This window comes from Oncorhynchus clarkii, chromosome 2, assembly GCF_045791955.1.
Source record: "Oncorhynchus clarkii lewisi isolate Uvic-CL-2024 chromosome 2, UVic_Ocla_1.0, whole genome shotgun sequence".
Lineage (NCBI taxonomy): Eukaryota > Metazoa > Chordata > Actinopteri > Salmoniformes > Salmonidae > Oncorhynchus > Oncorhynchus clarkii.
This window is the reverse complement of record NC_092148.1, coordinates 700,854-724,605: the sequence shown is the minus strand read 5'-3', so window position 1 is coordinate 724,605 and position 23,752 is coordinate 700,854. Positions and strand designations below refer to the sequence as shown.

Genomic DNA, 23,752 nt, shown 5'->3' with positions numbered 1-23,752 from the left:
GTGGATATCACACCAGCCCAGGTGGGGGTTTGAGTAGCCAGGCCTGAGTGGATATCACTTCAGCCCAGGTGGGGGTTTGACTAGCCAGGCCTGAGTGGATATCACTCCAGCCCAGGTGGGGTTTGACTAGCCAGGCCTGAGTGGATATCACTCCAGCCCAGGTGGAGGTTTGACTAGCCAGGCCTGAGTGGATATCACTCCAGCATGGGTGGGGGTTTGACTAGCCAGGCCTGAGTGGATATCACACCAGCCCCAGGTGGGGGTTTGACTAGCCAGGCCTGAGTGGATATCACACCAGCCCCAGGTGGGGGTTTGACTAGCCAGGCCTGAGTGGATATCACACCAGCCCAGGTGGGGGTTTGAGTAGCCAGGCCTGAGTGGATATCACTTCAGCCCAGGTGGGGGTTTGACTAGCCAGGCCTGAGTGGATATCACTCCAGCCCAGGTGGGGGTTTGACTAGCCAGGCCTGAGTGGATATCACACCAGCCCAGGTGGGGGTTTGACTAGCCAGGCCTGAGTGGATATCACACCAGCCCCAGGTGGGGGTTTGACTAGCCAGGCCTGTTTGACTAGCCAGGCCTGAGTGGATATCACACCAGCCCCAGGTGGGGGTTTGACTAGCCAGGCCTAGGTGGATATCACACCAGCCCAGGTGGGGGTTTGAGTAGCCAGGCCTGAGTGCATATCACTTCAGCCCAGGTGGGGGTTTGACTAGCCAGGCCTGAGTGGATATCACTCCAGCCCAGGTGGGGGTTTGACTAGCCAGGCCTGAGTGGATATCACTCCAGCCCAGGTGGGGGTTTGACTAGCCAGGCCTGAGTGGATATCACACCAGCCCCAGGTGGGGGTTTGACTAGCCAGGCCTGAGTGGATATCACACCAGCCCAGGTGGGGGTTTGAGTAGCCAGGCCTGAGTGGATATCACTTCAGCCCAGGTGGGGGTTTGACTAGCCAGGCCTGAGTGGATATCACTCCAGCCCAGGTGGGGGTTTGACTAGCCAGGCCTGTTTGACTAGCCAGGCCTGAGTGGATATCACACCAGCCCCAGGTGGGGATTTGACTAGCCAGGCCTAGGTGGATATCACACCAGCCCAGGTGGGGGTTTGAGTAGCCAGGCCTGAGTGGATATCACTTCAGCCCAGGTGGGGGTTTGACTAGCCAGGCCTGAGTGGATATCACTCCAGCCCAGGTGGGGGTTTGACTAGCCAGGCCTGAGTGGATATCACACCAGCCCCAGGTGGGGGTTTGACTAGCCAGGCCTGAGTGGATATCACACCAGCCCCAGGTGGGGTTTGACTAGCCAGGCCTGAGTGGATATCACACCAGCCCCAGGTGGGGGTTTGACTAGCCAGGCCTGTTTGACTAGCCAGGCCTGAGTGGATATCACACCAGCCCCAGGTGGGGGTTTGACTAGCCAGGCCTGAGTGGATATCACACCAGCCCCAGGTGGGGGTTTGACTAGCCAGGCCTAGGTGGATATCACACCAGCCCAGGTGGGGGTTTGAGTAGCCAGGCCTGAGTGGATATCACTTCAGCCCAGGTGGGGGTTTGACTAGCCAGGCCTGAGTGGATATCACTCCAGCCCAGGTGGGGGTTTGACTAGCCAGGCCTGAGTGGATATCACTCCAGCCCAGGTGGGGGTTTGACTAGCCAGGCCTGAGTGGATATCACACCAGCCCAGGTGGGGGTTTGAGTAGCCAGGCCTGAGTGGATATCACTTCAGCCCAGGTGGGGGTTTGACTAGCCAGGCCTGAGTGGATATCACTCCAGCCCAGGTGGGGGTTTGACTAGCCAGGCCTGAGTGGATATCACTCCAGCCCAGGTGGGGGTTTGACTAGCCAGGCCTGAGTGGATATCACACCAGCCCAGGTGGGGGTTTGACTAGCCAGGCCTGAGTGGATATCACACCAGGCCAGGTGGGGGTTTGAGTAGCCAGGCCTGAGTGGATATCACTTCAGCCCAGGTGGGGGTTTGACTAGCCAGGCCTGAGTGGATATCACTCCAGCCCAGGTGGGGGTTTGACTAGCCAGGCCTGAGTGGATATCACACCAGCCCCAGGTGGGGGTTTGAATAGCCAGGCCTGAGTGGATATCACACCAGCCCCAGGTGGGGGTTTGACTAGCCAGGCCTGAGTGGATATCACACCAGCCCCAGGTGGGGGTTTGACTAGCCAGGCCTGAGTGGATATCACACCAGCCCCAGGTGGGGGTTTGACTAGCCAGGCCTGTTTGACTAGCCAGGCCTGAGTGGATATCACACCAGCCCCAGGTGGGGGTTTGACTAGCCAGGCCTAGGTGGATATCACACCAGCCCAGGTGGGGGTTTGAGTAGCCAGGCCTGAGTGGATATCACTCCAGCCCAGGTGGGGTTTGACTAGCCAGGCCTGAGTGGATATCACTCCAGCCCAGGTGGAGGTTTGACTAGCCAGGCCTGAGTGGATATCACTCCAGCATGGGTGGGGGTTTGACTAGCCAGGCCTGAGTGGATATCACACCAGCCCCAGGTGGGGGTTTGACTAGCCAGGCCTGAGTGGATATCACACCAGCCCCAGGTGGGGGTTTGACTAGCCAGGCCTGAGTGGATATCACACCAGCCCAGGTGGGGGTTTGAGTAGCCAGGCCTGAGTGGATATCACTTCAGCCCAGGTGGGGGTTTGACTAGCCAGGCCTGAGTGGATATCACTCCAGCCCAGGTGGGGGTTTGACTAGCCAGGCCTGAGTGGATATCACACCAGCCCCAGATGGGTGTTTGACTAGCCAGGCCTGAGTGGATATCACACCAGCCCCAGGTGGGGGTTTGACTAGCCAGGCCTGAGTGGATATCACACCAGCCCCAGGTGGGGGTTTGACTAGCCAGGCCTGTTTGACTAGCCAGGCCTGAGTGGATATCACACCAGCCCAGGTGGGGGTTTGACTAGCCAGGCCCGAGTGGATATCACTTCAGCCCAGGTGGGGGTTTGACTAGCCAGGCCTGAGTGGATATCACTTCAGCCCAGGTGGGGGTTTGACTAGCCAGGCCTGAGTGGATATCACTTCAGCCCAGGTGGGGGTTCGACTAGCCAGGCCTGAGTGGATATCACTTCAGCCAAGGTGGGGGTTCGACTAGCCAGGCCTGAGTGGATATAACTCCAGCCCAGGTGGGGGTTCGACTAGCCAGGCCTGAGTGGATATCACACCAGCCCAGGTGGGGGTTTGACTAGCCAGGCCTGAGTGGATATCACACCAGCCCCAGGTGGGGGTTTGACTAGCCAGGCCTAGGTGGATATCACACCAGCCCAGGTGGGGGTTTGAGTAGCCAGGCCTGAGTGGATATCACTTCAGCCCAGGTGGGGGTTTGACTAGCCAGGCCTGAGTGGATATCACTCCAGCCCAGGTGGGGGTTTGACTAGCCAGGCCTGAGTGGATATCACTCCAGCCCAGGTGGGGGTTTGACTAGCCAGGCCTGAGTGGATATCACACCAGCCCCAGGTGGGGGTTTGACTAGCCAGGCCTGAGTGGATATCACACCAGCCCAGGTGGGGGTTTGAGTAGCAGGCCTGAGTGGATATCACTTCAGCCCAGGTGGGGGTTTGACTAGCCAGGCCTGAGTGGATATCACACCAGCCCCAGGTGGGGGGGGTTTGACTAGCCAGGCCTGTTTGACTAGCCAGGCCTGAGTGGATATCACACCAGCCCCAGGTGGGGGTTTGACTAGCCAGGCCTAGGTGGATATCACACCAGCCCAGGTGGGGGTTTGAGTAGCCAGGCCTGAGTGGATATCACTTCAGCCCAGGTGGGGGTTTGACTAGCCAGGCCTGAGTGGATATCACTCCAGCCCAGGTGGGGGTTTGACTAGCCAGGCCTGAGTGGATATCACTCCAGCCCAGGTGGGGGTTTGACTAGCCAGGCCTGAGTGGATATCACACCAGCCCAGGTGGGGGTTTGACTAGCCAGGCCTGAGTGGATATCACACCAGCCCCAGGTGGGGGTTTGACTAGCCAGGCCTGAGTGGATATCACACCAGCCCAGGTGGGGGTTTGACTAGCCAGGCCTGTTTGACTAGCCAGGCCTGAGTGGATATCACACCAGCCCCAGGTGGGGGTTTGACTAGCCAGGCCTAGGTGGATATCACACCAGCCCAGGTGGGGGTTTGAGTAGCCAGGCCTGAGTGGATATCACTTCAGCCCAGGTGGGGGTTTGACTAGCCAGGCCTGAGTGGATATCACTCCAGCCCAGGTGGGGGTTTGACTAGCCAGGCCTGAGTGGATATCACTCCAGCCCAGGTGGGGGTTTGACTAGCCAGGCCTGAGTGGATATCACACCAGCCCAGGTGGGGGTTTGACTAGCCAGGCCTGAGTGGATATCACACCAGCCCCAGGTGGGGGTTTGACTAGCCAGGCCTGAGTGGATATCACACCAGCCCAGGTGGGGGTTTGAGTAGCCAGGCCTGAGTGGATATCACTTCAGCCCAGGTGGGGGTTTGACTAGCCAGGCCTGAGTGGATATCACTCCAGCCCAGGTGGGGGTTTGACTAGCCAGGCCTGAGTGGATATCACACCAGCCCCAGGTGGGGGTTTGACTAGCCAGGCCTGAGTGGATATCACACCAGCCCCAGGTGGGGGTTTGACTAGCCAGGCCTGAGTGGATATCACACCAGCCCCAGGTGGGGGTTTGACTAGCCAGGCCTGTTTGACTAGCCAGGCCTGAGTGGATATCACTCCAGCCCAGGTGGGGTTTGACTAGCCAGGCCTGAGTGGATATCACTCCAGCCCAGGTGGAGGTTTGACTAGCCAGGCCTGAGTGGATATCACTCCAGCATGGGTGGGGGTTTGACTAGCCAGGCCTGAGTGGATATCACACCAGCCCAGGTGGGGGTTTGACTAGCCAGGCCTGAGTGGATATCACACCAGCCCAGGTGGGGGTTTGAGTAGCCAGGCCTGAGTGGATATCACTTCAGCCCAGGTGGGGGTTTGACTAGCCAGGCCTGAGTGGATATCACTCCAGCCCAGGTGGGGGTTTGACTAGCCAGGCCTGAGTGGATATCACACCAGCCCCAGATGGGTGTTTGACTAGCCAGTTCTGAGTGGATATCACACCAGCCCCAGGTGGGGGTTTGACTAGCCAGGCCTGAGTGGATATCACACCAGCCCCAGGTGGGGGTTTGACTAGCCAGGCCTGTTTGACTAGCCAGGCCTGAGTGGATATCACACCAGCCCCAGGTGGGGGTTTGACTAGCCAGGCCTAGGTGGATATCACACCAGCCCAGGTGGGGGTTTGAGTAGCCAGGCCTGAGTGGATATCACTTCAGCCCAGGTGGGGGTTTGACTAGCCAGGCCTGAGTGGATATCACTCCAGCCCAGGTGGGGTTTGACTAGCCAGGCCTGAGTGGATATCACTCCAGCCCAGGTGGGGGTTTGACTAGCCAGGCCTGAGTGGATATCACTCCAGCATGGGTGGGGGTTTGACTAGCCAGGCCTGAGTGGATATCACACCAGCCCCAGGTGGGGGTTTGACTAGCCAGGCCTGAGTGGATATCACACCAGCCCCAGGTGGGGGTTTGACTAGCCAGGCCTGTTTGACTAGCCAGGCCTGAGTGGATATCACACCAGCCCCAGGTGGGGGTTTGACTAGCCAGGCCTAGGTGGATATCACACCAGCCCAGGTGGGGGTTTGAGTAGCCAGGCCTGAGTGGATATCACTTCAGCCCAGGTGGGGGTTTGACTAGCCAGGCCTGAGTGGATATCACTCCAGCCCAGGTGGGGGTTTGACTAGCCAGGCCTGAGTGGATATCACTCCAGCCCAGGTGGGGGTTTGACTAGCCAGGCCTGAGTGGATATCACACCAGCCCCAGGTGGGGGTTTGACTAGCCAGGCCTGAGTGGATATCACACCAGCCCCAGGTGGGGGTTTGACTAGCCAGGCCTGAGTGGATATCACACCAGCCCCAGGTGGGGGTTTGACTAGCCAGGCCTGTTTGACTAGCCAGGCCTGAGTGGATATCACACCAGCCCCAGGTGGGGGTTTGACTAGCCAGGCCTAGGTGGATATCACACCAGCCCAGGTGGGGGTTTGAGTAGCCAGGCCTGAGTGGATATCACTTCAGCCCAGGTGGGGGTTTGACTAGCCAGGCCTGAGTGGATATCACTCCAGCCCAGGTGGGGTTTGACTAGCCAGGCCTGAGTGGATATCACTCCAGCCCAGGTGGGGGTTTGACTAGCCAGGCCTGAGTGGATATCACTCCAGCATGGGTGGGGGTTTGACTAGCCAGGCCTGAGTGGATATCACACCAGCCCCAGGTGGGGGTTTGACTAGCCAGGCCTGTTTGACTAGCCAGGCCTGAGTGGATATCACACCAGCCCCAGGTGGGGGTTTGACTAGCCAGGCCTAGGTGGATATCACACCAGCCCAGGTGGGGGTTTGAGTAGCCAGGCCTGAGTGGATATCACTTCAGCCCAGGTGGGGGTTTGACTAGCCAGGCCTGAGTGGATATCACTCCAGCCCAGGTGGGAGTTTGACTAGCCAGGCCTGAGTGGATATCACTCCAGCCCAGGTGGGGGTTTGACTAGCCAGGCCTGAGTGGATATCACACCAGCCCCAGGTGGGGGTTTGACTAGCCAGGCCTGAGTGGATATCACACCAGCCCCAGGTGGGGGTTTGACTAGCCAGGCCTGGTGGTCTGTCTGTAATGCGTCTCATCAGGTTTGATTAGTTATGTCTGATCTTAAATGGCACCCTATTTGCTACATAGTACACTACTTTTAGTCCAGAGCCCTACGTAGAAGATTTATGTGGGCTCCGGTCAAACGTAGTGCGCTACATAGGGAATAGGGTGCCATTTAAGATGCACAAAGGTCTCACCTGAGTTCATGAGTTTCCACAGCTGGTCGACCAGAGCCTCGTTGCAGAGTGGAGACTCGGCTGCTTTGGTGAAGGGAGGGTTTTTACCCAGCATGCTTAGGATCTTGTGTCTGAATGAACATAGAGAAAGTAGAGGTTAACATCCTGTTACATCACAGCCGCAGACCGTCACATAACACCTTTCCTTGACAAACCATCACATAACACCTTTCCCTGACAGACCATCACATAACACCTTTCCTGGGACAGACCGTCACATAACACCTTTCCCGGACAGACCATCACATAACACCTTTCCTGGGGCAGACCGTCACATAAAACACCTTTCCTGGGGCAGACCGTCACATAAAACACCTTTTCTGGGGCAGACCATCACATAAAACACCTTTCCCTGACAAACCATCAGATAACACCTTTCCTGGGACAAACCATCACATAACACCTTTCCTGGGACAGACCATCACATAACACCTTTCCTGGGACAGACCATCACATAACACCTTTCCTGGGACAAACCATCACATAACACCTTTCCTGGGACAGACCATCACATAACACCTTTCCTGGGACCGACCATCACATAACACCTTTCCTGGGACCGACCATCACATAACACCTTTCCTGGGACAGACCATCACATAACACCTTTCCTGGGACAGACCATCACATAACACCTTTCCTGGGACAAACCATCACATAACACCTTTCCTGGGACAAACCATCACATAACAACTTTCCCTGACAAACCATCACATAACACCTTTCCTGGGACAGACCATCACATAACACCTTTCCTGGGACAAACCATCACATAACACCTTTCCTGGGACAAACCATCACATAACACCTTTCCTGGGACAAACCATCACATAACACCTTTCCTGGGACAGACCATCACATAACACCTTTCCTGGGACATGGCAAATAACCACTAATAAAGGAAACAGGATGTTTCAGGATGAATATATTTAGATTCAAACTGCTGAAGTATCATCAATACATTTCCTCAGACTACGGGTCTAAATGAGTTCAATCCGTTGATAAATTCACTGTAACAGTCCTTGTTTTTTACGCAGCACTAAATAAACGACCCCGTTGTCTTGCTGCCTGAAGACAAAATGTCCCCATATCCTGAAGCCAGGTAAATGCATCATGATGCATCTTTATGTATGAGGCCGCCAACCCAACAGACAAAACACACAGTACCTGATGTAGTGAGCCGGGTCATTCTGGACCATGTTGAGCAGCCACTGCAGTTCCACGGAGCTCCTGTCAACTAGCAATAGACAGCATGTTAAAACACACACACACACACACACACACACACACACACACACACACACACACACACACACACACACACACACACACACACACACACACACACACACACACACACACACACACACACACACACACACACACACACCTCTGTCCTGACAACCAGGCAGGGCTGTGAGATTTATTAATTATGTGTATAATCAGCAGGGATTGTGTGTGGCAGTCAGAGCGTGTTGGAAAGGGATACTCTCTAGGTAGGAGTCAGTGTGTTGTTACTACTATAACAAGAAGGGATACTCTCTAGGTAGGAGTCAGTGTGTTGTTACTACTATAACAAGAAGGGATACTCTCTGGGTAGGAGTCAGTGTGATGTTACTACTATAACAAGAAGGGATACTCTCTAGGTAGGAGTCAGTGTGTTGTTACTACTATAACAAGAAGGGATACTCTCTAGGTAGGAGTCAGTGTGTTGTTACTACTATAACAAGAAGAGATACTCTCTAGGTAGGAGTCAGTGTGTTGTTACTACTATAACAAGAAGAGATACTCTCTAGGTAGGAGTCAGTGTGATGTTACTACTATAACAAGAAGGGATACTCTCTGGGTAGGAGTCAGTGTGATGTTACTACTATACGGTCTGATATACCACGGCTGTCAGCCAATTAGCATTCAGGGCTGGAACCACACAGTTTATAATGAGGTTTATAGCAGGGAGTTTGTGTGTGTGTGTGTGTGTGTGTGTGCGCATGTTGCTTCTACAGGTGAGATGCTGTCTCTCTAGCTAGTAGCTACAGCCCACAGAGTGAAACAGACTGATGACTGAGAAAGGTGCCATTCAGTCTGGATGGATATTTAGGGTCAAGATGTTCAACCCCAGAGATTAAAACAGACTGACTGGTGACAGTCTGGATGGATATTTAGGGTCAAGATGTTCAACCCCAGAGATTAAACAGACTGACTGGTGACAGTCTGGATGGATATTTAGGGTCAAGATGTTCAACCCCACAGATTAAAACAGACTGACTGGTGACGTCTGGATGGATATTTAGGGTCAAGATGTTCAACCCCAGAAAACTAGGCTGTGTGTGAAATGGCACCTCGTCTCCTTGCATTCGGAAAGTATTCAGACCCCCATCCCTTTTTCCACATGTTGTTACGTTACAGTCTGATACTGAAATGGATTACATAGATGTTTATCTACACACAATACCGCATAATGACAAAGCGAAAACAGTCCCGTCCCCCACCCCGCGCAAAAGGCACCTAAAGACTCTCAGATCATGAGAAACAAGATTCTCTGGTGTGATGAAACCAAGAATGAACTCTCTGGTCTGAATGCCAAGCGTCACGTCTGGAGGAAACCTGGCACCATCCTTACGGTGAGGCATGGTGGTGGCAGCATCAGGCTGTGGGGATGTTTTTCAGTGGCTGGGAGACTAGTCAGCATCAAGGGAAAGATGAACGGAGCAAAGTACAGAGAGATTCTTGATGAAAACCTGCTCCAGAGCGCTCAGGACCTCAGACTGGGGCGAAGGTTCACCTTCCAACAGGACAACGACCCTAAGCACACAGCCAAGACAACGCAGGAGTGGCTTCGGGACAAGTCTCTGAATGTCCTTGAGTGGCCCAGCTAGAGCCCGGACTTTAACCTGATCGAACATCTCTGGAGGGACCTGAAAATAGCTGTGCAGCGAGGCTCCCCATCCAACCTGACAGAGCTTGAGAGGATCTGCAGAGAAGAATGGGAGAAACTCCCCAAATACAGGTGTGCCAAGCTTGTAGCGTCACACCCAAGAAGACTCGAGGCTGTAATCGCTGTCAAAGGTGCTTCAACAAAGTACTGCGTAAAATATCTGAATACTTATGCAAATGTGATAGTTATTTATTTTTATTTACAATTTTCAAAAATGTAAAAAAAAAAAAAATGTTTTTGGTTCGTCGTCATGGGTTACTGTGTGTAGATTGATGAGAAAACAAAAAAAAATTAATACATTTCAGAATAAGTCAAGGGGTCTGAATACTTGATCTGGCTAAATGTAGTGCACCTACATAGGGAATAGGGTGTGTCCTACTCACTTCACTAGGACTAGTTCGGTGCATACCTCTTGTGTAGTCCACCACAGCTTCCAGCGCTGCAACACGAACATCCACAAAGTGTCCGTATTCTGCATAGGATTTAAACAGAGAGGGATCACTGGGGATATGACCATTCTTCTGGAGCATCCGGATAGCTCTGAGACAACTGGAGAGGGGGGTGGAGAGGGAGAGGGATGGAGAGAGGGGGGGGGGGGGTGGAGGAGAGAGGGGGATGGAGGAGAGAGAGGGGGGGATGGAGGAGAGAGAGGGGGGATGGAGGAGAGAGAGAGATGGAGGAGAGAGAGAGATGGAGGAGAGAGAGAGATGGAGGAGAGAGAGGGGGGATGGAGGAGAGAGAGGGGGGATGGAGGAGAGAGAGGGGGGATGGAGGAGAGAGAGGGGGGATGGAGGAGAGAGAGGGGGGATGGAGGAGAGAGAGGGGGGATGGAGGAGAGAGAGGGGGGATGGAGGAGAGAGAGAGAGGTCACTCATCTATAAGCCTAAATCAAAGTTCCTGATTTGTAACGCACCAATACCCTTTAGGGTTAAAGATGTGGAGTTCTACAACTGGAAAACAAAGTAGCAGATTGTGCCTTTGAGTGATTTTGATTGATAGGATCATGCAGGTGGGAAGGTTTCCCCCGGCACTCAACTAGCTTCCTGTACGGGACGTGTTTGGCAATATTTGGGGAGAGGGTACAAGGGCCAAAAAGCTTCCACACCAGCTAGCTCAACAATGACGCTTTGGGTCAACCACTATTTGGTCTTTTATCGATCAACACAATGTCAAGCGGCCAATCAAAACAGACACCAAGCACCACCATTTACCACCACTAAACACCACCATTTACCACCACTACCACTAAACACCACCATTTACCACCACTACCACTAAACACCACCATTTACCATCACTACCACTAAACACCACCATTTACGACCCATATTTACCACCACTTACCACCACCATTTACCACCCACATTTGCCACCCATATTTACCACCCACATTTACCATCACTACCACTAAACACCACCATTTACCACCACTACCACTAAACACCACCATTTACGACCCACATTTACCACCACTAAACACCACCATTTACGACCCACATTTACCACCACTAAACACCACCCACATTTACCACCAGCACCATTTACCAGCACCACCATCATTTACCACCCACATTTACCACCACTAAACACCACCCACATTTACCACCATTAAACACCACCCACATTTACCATCACTATTACTCCACTTCATCCTAACTTCTGTTCTACCGGACAGTGATGGTGTTGCCGTAGCTGGGCAGTAGTGATGATCTCCTCCAGGATGTTTAGTTTATATAGTATAATGCATAGTGGGTATCTATAGTAGTGATTATCTCTACCTGACAGTGATGGTGTTGCGGTAGCTGGGCAGTAGTGATGATCTCCTCCAGGATGTTTAGTTTATATAGTATAATGTATAGTGGGTATCTAGAGTAGTGATTATCTCTACCTGACAGTGATGGTGTTGCGGTAGCTGGGCTGTAGTGATGATCTCCTCCAGGATGTTTAGTTTATATAGTATAATGTATAATGGGTATCTAGAGTAGTGATTATCTCTACCTGACAGTGATGGTGTTGCGGTAGCTGGGCAGTAGTTTCTCCATGTTAAGAGACCGTGTGATCTCCTCCAGGATGAGACGTACGTCTCCGTTGAGGTTGTCCACGGTGCGCACCTCGTTACTGATGCTGATGGCCGGGGTCAGGGAGTTGGTGAGGGCGTCAATCAGCTCGGCACGGTAGTAGTTGTCAGAGAACTAGGAAAAGGAGAAGGGCAACAACATTAAAGGCATTAGTGCCTGGTCAGTGTGGCCCAGTGGTCAACACAACCAACTCCAGAACACCATACAGAATTACCAACGATGGCGACCCCTGGTCCAACACTCTCTGAACGGTTCATCTCCTTCACCCTGTCCCCTTCTAATCATTGGTCACAACAAAACAAACCCCCATCTCACCTTGTTCTTCCTGTTGTCGTTGTACTTGATGAGGTCCAGGATGAAGTTGAGGACGTCTTTGGGACAGAGGTTCTGGATGTCTCTGAGCTGAGCCATGGCTACAGGCATGGTCTAGGTACAGATCAAACACAGCTCATTACAGTCGGCAAAACACAGTACTACAGATTTCTTGCAATTTCCAGGGAAACTAATTCAGATTTTTCCCGCCATTGTTTCCTAAAGGTTTAGGTTCGGTGACGAAGTAAAAACCTCTACAGTGTGTAACTGGTATCCCATGACTGATCCGATATTTAAACAGACAGACTTAGTCTCGTGATCTACGTTAAGGTGACGTGTGACAGTTAATTACCTTCTGTAGGAAGTAGCTCTGGAAGCTGATGAAGGTGTTGGTCTTGACGATGTTTGGACAGCTCTTACAGCAGAACATTCTGGTGAACAGAGACTTCATGGCTGGAGGACCGGTCCAGGTGCTCATCATGGAGTTGGCGATCTATGAATGTTAAAAACAGGAAATATGTGATACAGCTTCCTCCTCCTGTTCTATCTGAGCTGATGTGTGACAGCTAGCTATCCTCCTCCTGTTCTATCTGGGCTGATGTGTGACAGCTAGCTCTCCTCCTCCTGTTCTATCTGAGCTGATGTGTGACAGCTAGCTCTCCTCCTCCTGTTCTATCTGAGCTGATGTGTGACAGCTAGCTCTCCTCCTCCTGTTCTATCTGAGCTGATGTGTGACAGCTAGCACTCCTCCTCCTGTTCTATCTGAGCTGATGTGTGACAGCTAGCTCTCCTCCCCCTGTTCTATCTGAGCTGATGTGTGACAGCTAGCTCTCCTCCCCCTGTTCTATCTGAGCTGATGTGTGACAGCTAGCTCTCCTCCTCCTGTTCTATCTGAGCTGATGTGTGACAGCTAGCTATCCTCCTCCTGTTCTATCTGGGCTGATGTGTGACAGCTAGCTCTCCTCCCCCTGTTCTATCTGAGCTGATGTGTGACAGCTAGCTCTCCTCCTCCTGTTCTATCTGGGCTGATGTGTGACAGCTAGCTATCCTCCTCCTGTTCTATCTGAGCTGATGTGTGACAGCTAGCTCTCCTCCTCCTGTTCTATCAGAGCTGATGTGTGACAGCTAGCTATCCTCCTCCTGTTCTATCTGGGCTGATGTGTGACAGCTAGCTCTCCTCCTCCTGTTCTATCAGAGCTGATGTGTGACAGCTAGCTCTCCTCCTGTTCTATCTGGGCTGATGTGTGACAGCTAGCTCTCCTCCTGTTCTATCTGGGCTGATGTGTGACAGCTAGCTCTCCTCCTCCTGTTCTATCTGAGCTGATGTGTGACAGCTAGCTCTCCTCCTCCTGTTCTATCTGAGCTGATGTGTGACAGCTAGCTCTCCTCCTCCTGTTCTATCTGAGCTGATGTGTGACAGCTAGCACTCCTCCTCCTGTTCTATCTGAGCTGATGTGTGACAGCTAGCTCTCCTCCCCCTGTTCTATCTCAGCTGATGTGTGACAGCTAGCTCTCCTCCCCCTGTTCTATCTGAGCTGATGTGTGACAGCTAGCTCTCCTCCTCCTGTTCTATCTGAGCTGATGTGTGACAGCTAGCTATCCTCCTCCTGTTCTATCTGGGCTGATGTGTGACAGCTAGCTCTCCTCCTCCTGTTCTATCTGGGCTGATGTGTGACAGCTAGCTATCCTCCTCCTGTTCTATCTGAGCTGATGTGTGACAGCTAGCTCTCCTCCTCCTGTTCTATCAGAGCTGATGTGTGACAGCTAGCTATCCTCCTCCTGTTCTATCTGGGCTGATGTGTGACAGCTAGCTCTCCTCCTCCTGTTCTATCAGAGCTGATTCGTTCCAGTTCTCTGCTGCCTGTGATTGGAACGAATTGCAAAAATCACTGAAGTTGGAGACTTTTATCTCCCTCACCAACTTCAAACATCTGCTATCTGAGCAGCTAACCGATCGCTGCAGCTGTACATAGTCTATTGGTAAATAGCCCACCCATTTTCACCTACCTCATCCCCATACTGTTTTTATTTATTTATTTTTCTGCTCTTTTGCACGCCAATATCTCTACCTTTACATAACCATCTGATCATTTATCACTCCAGTGTTAATCTGCATAATTGTAATTATTTGCCTACCTTCTCATGCCTTTTGCACACAATGTATATATAGACTCCCCTTTTTTCTACTGTGTTATTGACTTGTTAATTGTTTACTCCATGTGTAACTCTGTGTTGTCTGTTCACACTGCTATGCCTTATCTTGGCCAGGTCGCAGTTGCAAATGAGAACTTGTTCTCAACTAGCCTACCTGGTTAAATAAAGGTGAAATAAAAAAAATAAAATAAAAAATGTGTGACAGCTAGCTCTCCTCCTGTTCTATCTGGGCTGATGTGTGACAGCTAGCTCTCCTCCTGTTCTATCTGGGCTGATGTGTGACAGCTAGCTCTCCTCCTCCTGTTCTATCTGAGCTGATGTGTGACAGCTAGCTATCCTCCTCCTGTTCTATCTGAGCTGATGTGTGACAGCTAGCTCCCCTCCTGTTCTATCTGGGCTGATGTGTGACAGCTAGCTATCCTGGTGAACAGGGACGTCACAGAGCAGTGGAGTTCGCTATCTAGACACAGAAAATACTAAATAATAGAGGTATTAGCTAGTAATCTAACTAGGATGACACATGACACCCTGAAGAAGGTTTCCTGGACAAAACGTTGTAATATTCATTTGAAAGTTAACTGCAAGGGGACAAGCGAGTGTAACTTGGATTAGATTTTCTAGAGTTCAGAACAATTGGCTTCTAGCAGACTGGCTTCTAGCCTGTTACATTAGGAAGTAACAGAGCAGAGGGTCTCCCTGCTCTCTCTCAGCAGGATGTTAGAGAGAAGGACAGAGCCGAGGGTCTCCCTGCTCTCTCTCAGCAGGATATTAGAGAGAAGGACAGAGCCGAGGGTCTCCCTGCTCTCTCTCAGCAGGATATTAGAGAGAAGGACAGAGCTGAGGGTTTCCCAGCAGGATATTAGAGAGGAGGACAGAGCTGAGGGTCTCCCTGCTCTCTCTCAGCAGGATATTAGAGAGAAGGACAGAGCCGAGGGTCTCCCTGCTCTCTCTCAGCAGGATATTAGAGAGAAGGACAGAGCCGAGGGTCTCCCTGCTCTCTCTCAGCAGGATATTAGAGAGAAGGACAGAGCCGAGGGTCTCCCTGCTCTCTCTCAGCAGGATGTTAGAGAGAAGGACAGAGCCGAGGGTCTCCCTGCTCTCTCTCAGCAGGATATTAGAGAGAAGGACAGAGCCGAGGGTCTCCCTACAGGGCTGGGGCGAGCGGTCAGGATGTTGTCATTTTTCAGCAAGGTAAACACAAGGCCCTGGGGTGGACGGGTGTGTGTATATGTGAGTGTGTGTATCTAAGTGTGGGTGTGTGTATATGTGAGTGTGTGTATATGTGGGTGTGTGTATATGTGAGCGTGTGTATCTAAGTGCGGGTGTGTGGACTCTGCTTGGACTTGCCCCTAAGCCTTTCCTGCCGGCTCCCACTCATTCAACAAAGGCAGCCTATCACCGGCCTGCCAAGGCTATCAGGGGTACCTGTTAACATCCTGTTAACATCAACTAGCTAAATTCAATTCTGGAAGCCAATGAAACCATGAAATGAAATAACCATGGAACTCCACATCCATTTCTGATTTAAAGAAAATATGGATTCAGGTGAAAATATTATAAATGGAGGAAATTAAATCGGATATGGGGGGGGGTTGATGGATAAAGCAAAAACAATCCACAGGATAACGTTCTACAGGGGTTGTCGAATTGGGTTTTAAAAGAAGAACGAAGACTAGGAAGGTGGGTGGCCTCCTGCCACAGAAGTCCCCTTGGCTTAGAATAAAGGAATGATGTGCTCAACTCTGGATTCATCACACTAAAACCCCACCGTGGTTAATGGAGGGATAAAGATGGATGGATGGGTGAAGCGGACCTCTTACCTTGGCGAGGCAGAAGCAGGCGCCCTGGCGGACCTTGTAGAAACACTGGTCCTGTTCCAGGATGTCAGTGAGGGCCAGACGGGAGGCCGGCGTGGGGAACTTCTCCAGGGCTAAAATAGACTCCTCCTGGGCCACGACGTCACGCTCGTACCTGAGGAAGATACTTCTGAACCATGAAGAATACTACCAGGACAAACAAACACACCTTGTCTCGTTCGCATTGAACTCCATGTTGAAATGTCAGATCTATATGTGCTATCATGGCTCTGTGGTGCGATCTGTAGTCGCGGCTCTGTGGCGTGATCTGTAGTCATGGCTCTGTGGCGTGATCTGTAGTCACGGCTCTGTGGCGTGATCTGTAGTCACGGCTCTGTGGCGTGATCTGTAGTCGCGGCTCTGTGGCGTGATCTGTACTCGCGGCTTTGAGGCGTGATCTGTCGTCGGGGCTCTGTGGCGTGATCTGTAGTCGCGGCTCTGTGGCGTGATCTGTAGTCGCGGTGTCTCTGTGGCGTGATCTGTAGTCGCGGCTCTGTGGCGTGATCTGTAGTCGCGGCTCTGTGGCGTGATCTGTAGTCGCGGTGTCTCTGTGGCGTGATCTGTAGTCGCGGCTCTGAGGCGTGATCTGTAGTCATGGCTCTGTGGCGTGATCTGTAGTCGCGGCCCTGTGGCGTGATCTGTAGTCGCGGATCTGTGGCGTGATCTGTAGTCGCGGCTCTGTGTCGTGATCTGTAGTCGCGGCGTCTCTGTGGCGTGATCTGTAGACGCGGCTCTGTGGCGTGATCTGTAGACGCGGCTCTGTGGTGTGATCTGTAGTCGCGGCTCTGTGGCGTGATCTGTAGACGCGGCTCTGTGGCGTGATCTGTAGACGCGGCTCTGTGGCGTGATCTGTAGTCGCGGCTCTGTGGCGTGATCTGTAGTCGCGGCTCTGTGGCGTGATCTGTAGTCGCGGATCTGTGGCGTGATCTGTAGTCGCGGCTCTGTGGCGTGATCTGTAGACGCAGCTCTGTGGCGTGATCTGTAGTCGCGTCTCTGTGGCCTGATCTGTAGTCGCGTCTCTGTAACCTGATCTGTAGTCACGGCTCTGTGGCGTGATCTGTACTCGCGGCGCTGTGGCGTGATCTGTAGTCATCTTTGTCATGTTTGTAAATAAGGATAGTCTTTTTTGTGTGCTCAAGAAGACATGAAGAAACAGATCCATGCAACGGCCAGGTCCTAAAAGTAAAAGGTGAAGAGTTCTGTACCTGAGCTGGTACTGCCACATGAAGTCTGCCTGCTCAAACTCCACCTTACGCAGGATGGACATGTCCGGATCGATCCGGATCCACAGCAAGGGAGAATCCGCACTGCGTGAGAAACAGAGTGAAGTTTTAGGTTCTTTATGGAACGGAACGAACGGAACACTCGTCTGTTAAGGAGGGTGGCTTGTCTGAATTCAACTGATTTGACTAAAACTTTTAACTGAAGTATGTTGATTATTTTTATGGCGAGATCCTTTATTCCCTCTGAGGGTAGGTCTAAACTACTGAGAGTATGGTGTAAACTACTGAGGGTAGGGCGTAAACTACTGAGGGTAGGACGTAAACTACTGAGGGTAGGACGTAAACTACTGAGGGTAGGACGTAAACTACTGAGGGTAGGACGTAAACTACTGAGGGTAGGACGTAAACTACTGAGGGTAGGACATAAACTACTGAGGGTAGTGATGTTAGCTGCATCTGCCTGCTGGGTTGTTGGTTAGTTTCTCAATGCTCGGTAACAGCCATAGCTGCTCTCCCTAGTCCTGTAGTATGTATCAGTGCTGCTCTCCCTAGTCCTGTAGTATCAGTGCTGCTCTCCCTAGCTCTGTAGTATCAGTGCTGCTCTCCCTAGTCCTGTAGTATCAGTGCTGCTCTCCCTAGTCCTGTATTATCAGTGCTGCTCTCCCTAGTCCTGTAGTATCAGTGCTGCTCTCCCTAGCTCTGTAGTATCAGTGCTGCTCTCCCTAGTCCTGTGGTATCAGTGCTGCTCTCCCTAGTCCTGTAGTATCAGTGCTGCTCTCCCTAGTCCTGTAGTATCAGTGCTGCTCTCCCTAGTCCTGTAGTATCAGTGCTGCTCTCCCTAGCTCTGTAGTATCAGTGCTGCTCTCCCTAGTCCTGTAGTATCAGTGCTGCTCTCCCTAGTCCTGTAGTATCAGTGCTGCTCTCCCTAGTCCTGTAGTATCAGTGCTGCTCTCCCTAGTCCTGTAGTATCAGTGCTGCTCTCCCTAGTCCTGTAGTATCAGTGCTGCTCTCCCTAGTCCTGTAGTATCAGTGCTGCTCTCCCTAGCTCTGTAGTATCAGTGCTGCTCTCCCTAGTCCTGTAGTATCAGTGCTGCTCTCCCTAGTCCTGTGGTATCAGTGCTGCTCTCCCTAGTCCTGTAGTATCAGTGCTGCTCTCCCTAGTCCTGTAGTATCAGTGCTGCTCTCCCTATTCCTGTATTATCAGTGCTGCTCTCCCTAGTCCTGTAGTATGTATCAGTGCTGCTCTCCCTAGTCCTGTAGTATCAGTGCTGCTCTCCCTAGTCCTGTATTATCAGTGCTGCTCTCCCTAGTCCTGTAGTATGTATCAGTGCTGCTCTCCCTAGTCCTGTAGTATCAGTGCTGCTCTCCCTAGTCCTGTATTATCAGTGCTGCTCTCCCTAGCTCTGTACCATCAGTGCTGCTCTCCCTAGCTCTGTACCATCAGTGCTGCTCTCCCTAGTCCTGTAGTATCAGTGCTGCTCTCCCTATTCCTGTATTATCAGTGCTGCTCTCCCTAGTCCTGTAGTATGTATCAGTGCTGCTCTCTCTAGTCCTGTAGTATCAGTGCTGCTCTCCCTAGTCCTGTAGTATCAGTGCTGCTCTCCCTAGTCCTGTAGTATCAGTGCTACTCTCCCTAGTCCTGTAGTATCAGTGCTACTCTCCCCAGTCCTGTAGTATCAGTGCTACTCTCCCTAGTCCTGTAGTATCAGTGCTACTCTCCCTAGTCCTGTAGTATCAGTGCTACTCTCCCTAGTCCTGTAGTATCAGTGCTACTCTCCCTAGTCCTGTAGTATCAGTGCTACTCTCCCTAGTCCTGTAGTATCAGTGCAAGAATGGGAGCAGTATAAAACAGTATACAGTCTTACTCCATAGCAGACAGGTGAGAGAGAGAGAGCAGTATACAGTCTTACTCCATAGCAGACAGGTGAGAGAGAGAGAGCAGTATACAGTCTTACTACATAGCAGACAGGTGATAGAGAGAGAGCAGTATACAGTCTTACTACATAGCAGACAGGAGAGAGAGAGAGCAGTATACAGTCTTACTACATAGCAGACAGGAGAGAGAGAGGGAGCAGTATACAGTCTTACTCCATAGCAGACAGGAGAGAGAGAGAGAGCAGTATACAGTCTTACTCCATAGCAGACAGGAGAGATGAGAGGGAGCAGTATACAGTCTTACTCCATAGCAGACAGGTCCATGTCAACCTCCTCCCCGTTCATCAAAGGGATCTTCTTCTTCTTGTTTCTGGAGCAGGAAGAAAATACAAACTCTAAGGAGGCGGAGATAAACTGAGGGACACTTGGTCCTCCAAACTACAGCTAAGATGGCATTGCATTAGGCTTGGTCCTCCAAACTACAGCATTACATTAGGCTTGGTCCTCCAAACTACAGCTAAGACGGCATTACATTAGGCTTCATCCTCCAAACTACAGCTAAGATGGCATTACATTAGGCTTGATCCTCCAAACTACAGCATTACATTAGGCTTGGTCCTCCAAACTACAGCTAAGATGGCATTACATTAGGCTTGATCCTCCAAACTACAGCTAAGATAGCATTACATTAGGCTTGATCCTCCAAACTACAGCTAATATAGCATTACATTAGGCTTGATCCTCCAAACTACAGCTAAGATAGCATTACATTAGGCTTGATCCTCCAAACTACAGCTAAGATAGCATTACATTAGGCTTGGTCCTCCAAACTACAGCTAAGATAGCATTACATTCGGCTTGGTCCTCCAAACTACAGCTAAGATGGCATTGCATTAGGCTTGGTCCTCCAAACTACAGCTAAGATGGCATTGCATTAGGCTTGGTCCTCCAAACTACAGCTAAGATGGCATTACATTAGGCTTGGTCCTCCAAACTACAGCTAAGATAGCATTGCATTAGGCTTGGTCCTCCAAACTACAGCTAAGACGGCATTGCATTAGGCTTGGTCCTCCAAACTACAGCCTTACATTAGTCTTCATCCTCCAAACTATAGCTAAGATGGCATTACATTAGGCTTCATCCTCCAAACTACAGCTAAGATGGCATTACATTAGGCTTGGTCCTCCAAACTACAGAATTACATTAGGCTTGGTCCTCCAAACTACAGCTAAGATGGCATTACATTAGGCTTCATCCTCCAAACTACAGCTAAGATGGCATTACATTAGGCTTGGTCCTCCAAACTACAGAATTACATTAGGCTTGGTCCTCCAAACTACAGCTAAGATGGCATTACATTAGGCTTGGTCCTCCAAACTACAGCTAAGATAGCATTACATTAGGCTTGATCCTCCAAACTACAGCTAAGACGGCATTACATTAGGCTTGATCCTCCAAACTACAGCTAAGATGACATTACATTAGGCTTGATCCTCCAAACTACAGCTAAGACGACATTACATTAGGCTTGATCCTCCAAACTACAGCTAAGACGACATTACATTAGGCTTGATCCTCCAAACTACAGCTAAGACGGCATTGCATTAGGCTTATTGAAATGTGTTAGTAATAACAGAAACAAGATGCTTGAGTTTACCGTCTGCTCTTGGAGTGGCAGGGGATGTCGTGTTTCAGGCTGTTCTCTTCTATCTGTAGCGTGTGGTTGAAGGACCCATCCAGCTCCTGGACTGTCACCTTGATGGGTCCCTACAGAACGAAGACAGTGATTCACCTTACTACTAAATCTCAGACTTGGGTCAAACACAACAAAATGTCAAATACTTGCGGTAGTTTGATTTAGCTTTGCTGGTACAATGGAACCAATCGAATAGTCCCAAAAGTGCTAACTAAGGCCCATCCCGCACACCAGTAAAGTTAAACCAACTCAGTTCAAAGAGGACCGACCACATATTTCTGTGTTCCAGAGGAGGTGTAGTCCTGTCGAATCTCCAGTTCTAGAACGTTCCGTTTCCTGTTGAAGGCAAAACTGCCAAAGAACTTCACCACCGCACTCTGGTCTCTGTGGGCTTGAATTAAGGCTAATATCTAAACTGAAAGAATTACAGCACTGATCCCAATCAGGGGTACAATGGTAGTTCAACGTAATAACTAGAGCGATCGGGCGTGAATCATTCAATTACTGCAGTGTAATAACCACAGGAATGGTTTTGGAAAATGTTGGTGCTATGGTATATTTCCAGTTGTATAGTGGATATTAAATCATTCAAAGTCTTGATATTACATACAGACTATAAACAGACAAGACCTTTCTGCTGACTGGTGATATGTACAATACATTTCCATGTCAGTTGACAACTCTGGACATTACAGTGAACTTATAAGACACAAAATCAGTCATCTGAAAATGCAAAATGCATATATATGGTCCTTCTGTTGAAGGGTTCAATTATTACACTGCTTAAAGGGGCTTTATAAACAGGCCTGTCGGTCCTTAGTGTTCTAACCAGGCCAGTCGGTCCTTAGTGTTCTAACCAGGCCAGTCGGTTCTTAGTGTTCTAACCAGGCCAGTCAGTTCTTAGTGTTCTAACCAGGCCAGTCGGTTCTTAGTGTTCTAACCAGGCCAGTCAGTTCTTAGTGTTCTAACCAGGCCAGTCAGTTCTTAGTGTTCTAACCAGGCCCGTCGGTTCTTAGTGTTCTAACCAGGCCAGTCAGTTCTTAGTGTTCTAACCAGGCCCGTCAGTTCTTAGTGTTCTAACCAGGCCAGTCGGTCCTTAGTGTTCTAACCAGGCCCGTCAGTTCTTAGTGTTCTAACCAGGCCAGTCTCTCCAGTGTTCTGCTAAGCAGGCTGAGGGAGCTGAAAGGATACACCCACTGCTTGATGAGGGGTCCTATGTCCTAACCATTAATCTGCTATTACAGTGTTATAGTCACGTTACCTCTCCCTCCAGTGTTCTGATTGACAGGTTAAAGGATACACCCACTGCTTGATGAGGGGTCCTATGTCCTTCCCCGACACGTTGGAGATGGACTTGAGGAAGCTGTGGGTGGATACCAGCATCTGACTCCACATGTGTGACTGGTACTTCTGCGAGGACGCTGTACTAGCCAGGCTTAGTAACTTGTTGAACACCTAGCAGATCGGAAACAGAATAATCTAGTTCATGTATCTGACTCCACATGTGTCTGGTACTTCTGGGAGGACGCTGTACTGGCCAGACTCAGGAGCTGAACAGGGGAAGAGTCAATGTAGTGCTGGGATCTGATGGAGTGCTGGGATCCGATGGAGTGTTGGGGTCTGATGGAGTGTTGGGGTCCGATGGAGTGCTGGGGTCCGATGGAGTGCTGGGGTCCGATGGAGTGCTGGGGTCCGATGGAGTGCTGGGGTCCGATGGAGTGTTGGGGTCCGATGGAGTGTTGGGGTCCGATGGAGTGTTGGGGTCTGATGGAGTGTTGGGGTCTGATGGAGTGCTGGAGTCTGATGAAGTGCTGGGATATGATGGAGTGCTGGGATATGATGGAGTGCTGGGATATGATGGAGTGCTGGGATATGATGGAGTGCTGGGATATGATGGAGTGCTGGAATATGATGGAGTGCTGGGATCTGATGGAGTGCTGGGATATGATGGAGTGCTGGGATATGATGGAGTGCTGGGATATGATGGAGTGCTGGGATATGATGGAGTGCTGGGATATGATGGAGTGCTGGGATCTGATGGAGTGCTGGGGTCTGATGGAGTGCTGGGGTCTGATGGAGTGCTGGGGTCTGATGGAGTGCTGGGGTCTGATGGAGTGCTGGAATATGATGGAGTGCTGGGGTCTGATGGAGTGCTGGGATATGATGGAGTGCTGGGATATGATGGAGTGCTGGGATATGATGGAGTGCTGGGATATGATGGAGTGCTGGGATCTGATGGAGAGCTGGGATATGATGGAGTGCTGGAATATGATGGAGTGCTGGAATATGATGGAGTGCTGGGATATGATGGAGTGCTGGGATCTGATGGAGTGCTGGGATATGATGGAGTGCTGGGATATGATGGAGTGCTGGAATATGATGGAGTGCTGGGATATGATGGAGTGCCAGCATCTGATGGAGTGCCAGCATCTGATGGAGTGCCGGGATCTGATGGAGTGCTGGGATCTGATGGAGTGCTGGGATCTGATGGAGTGCTGGGATCTGATGGAGTGCTGGGATATGATGGAGTGCTGGAATATGATGGAGTGCTGGAATATGATGGAGTGCTGGAATATGATGGAGTGCTGGAATATGATGGAGTGCTGGGATATGATGGAGTGCTGGGATCTGATGGAGTGCTGGGATCTGATGGAGTGCTGGGATCTGATGGAGTGCTGGGATCTGATGGAGTGCTGGAATATGATGGAGTGCTGGAATATGATGGAGTGCTGGGATCTGATGGAGTGC

At 51.0% G+C, this 23,752-nt stretch overlaps 1 protein-coding gene across 1 annotated transcript in view; it reads right to left on the bottom strand.

The window, feature by feature from the left end:
* LOC139419325 (transcription initiation factor TFIID subunit 2) overlaps positions 1-23,752 on the bottom strand; it is a 51,376-nt gene that overhangs the window by 9,197 nt on the left and 18,427 nt on the right. The window contains exons 12-23 of the mRNA XM_071169272.1: positions 22,305-22,459; positions 21,274-21,388; positions 20,966-21,075; positions 19,613-19,678; positions 17,416-17,517; positions 16,175-16,325; positions 12,553-12,693; positions 12,204-12,314; positions 11,809-12,002; positions 10,220-10,359; positions 8,043-8,112; positions 6,837-6,946 (exon numbers count right to left, since the gene is read on the bottom strand). Of these exons, the coding sequence (XP_071025373.1) occupies positions 6,837-6,946; positions 8,043-8,112; positions 10,220-10,359; positions 11,809-12,002; positions 12,204-12,314; positions 12,553-12,693; positions 16,175-16,325; positions 17,416-17,517; positions 19,613-19,678; positions 20,966-21,075; positions 21,274-21,388; positions 22,305-22,459 (1,465 nt within the window). The remainder of the gene's footprint in view (positions 1-6,836; positions 6,947-8,042; positions 8,113-10,219; positions 10,360-11,808; positions 12,003-12,203; positions 12,315-12,552; positions 12,694-16,174; positions 16,326-17,415; positions 17,518-19,612; positions 19,679-20,965; positions 21,076-21,273; positions 21,389-22,304; positions 22,460-23,752) is intronic.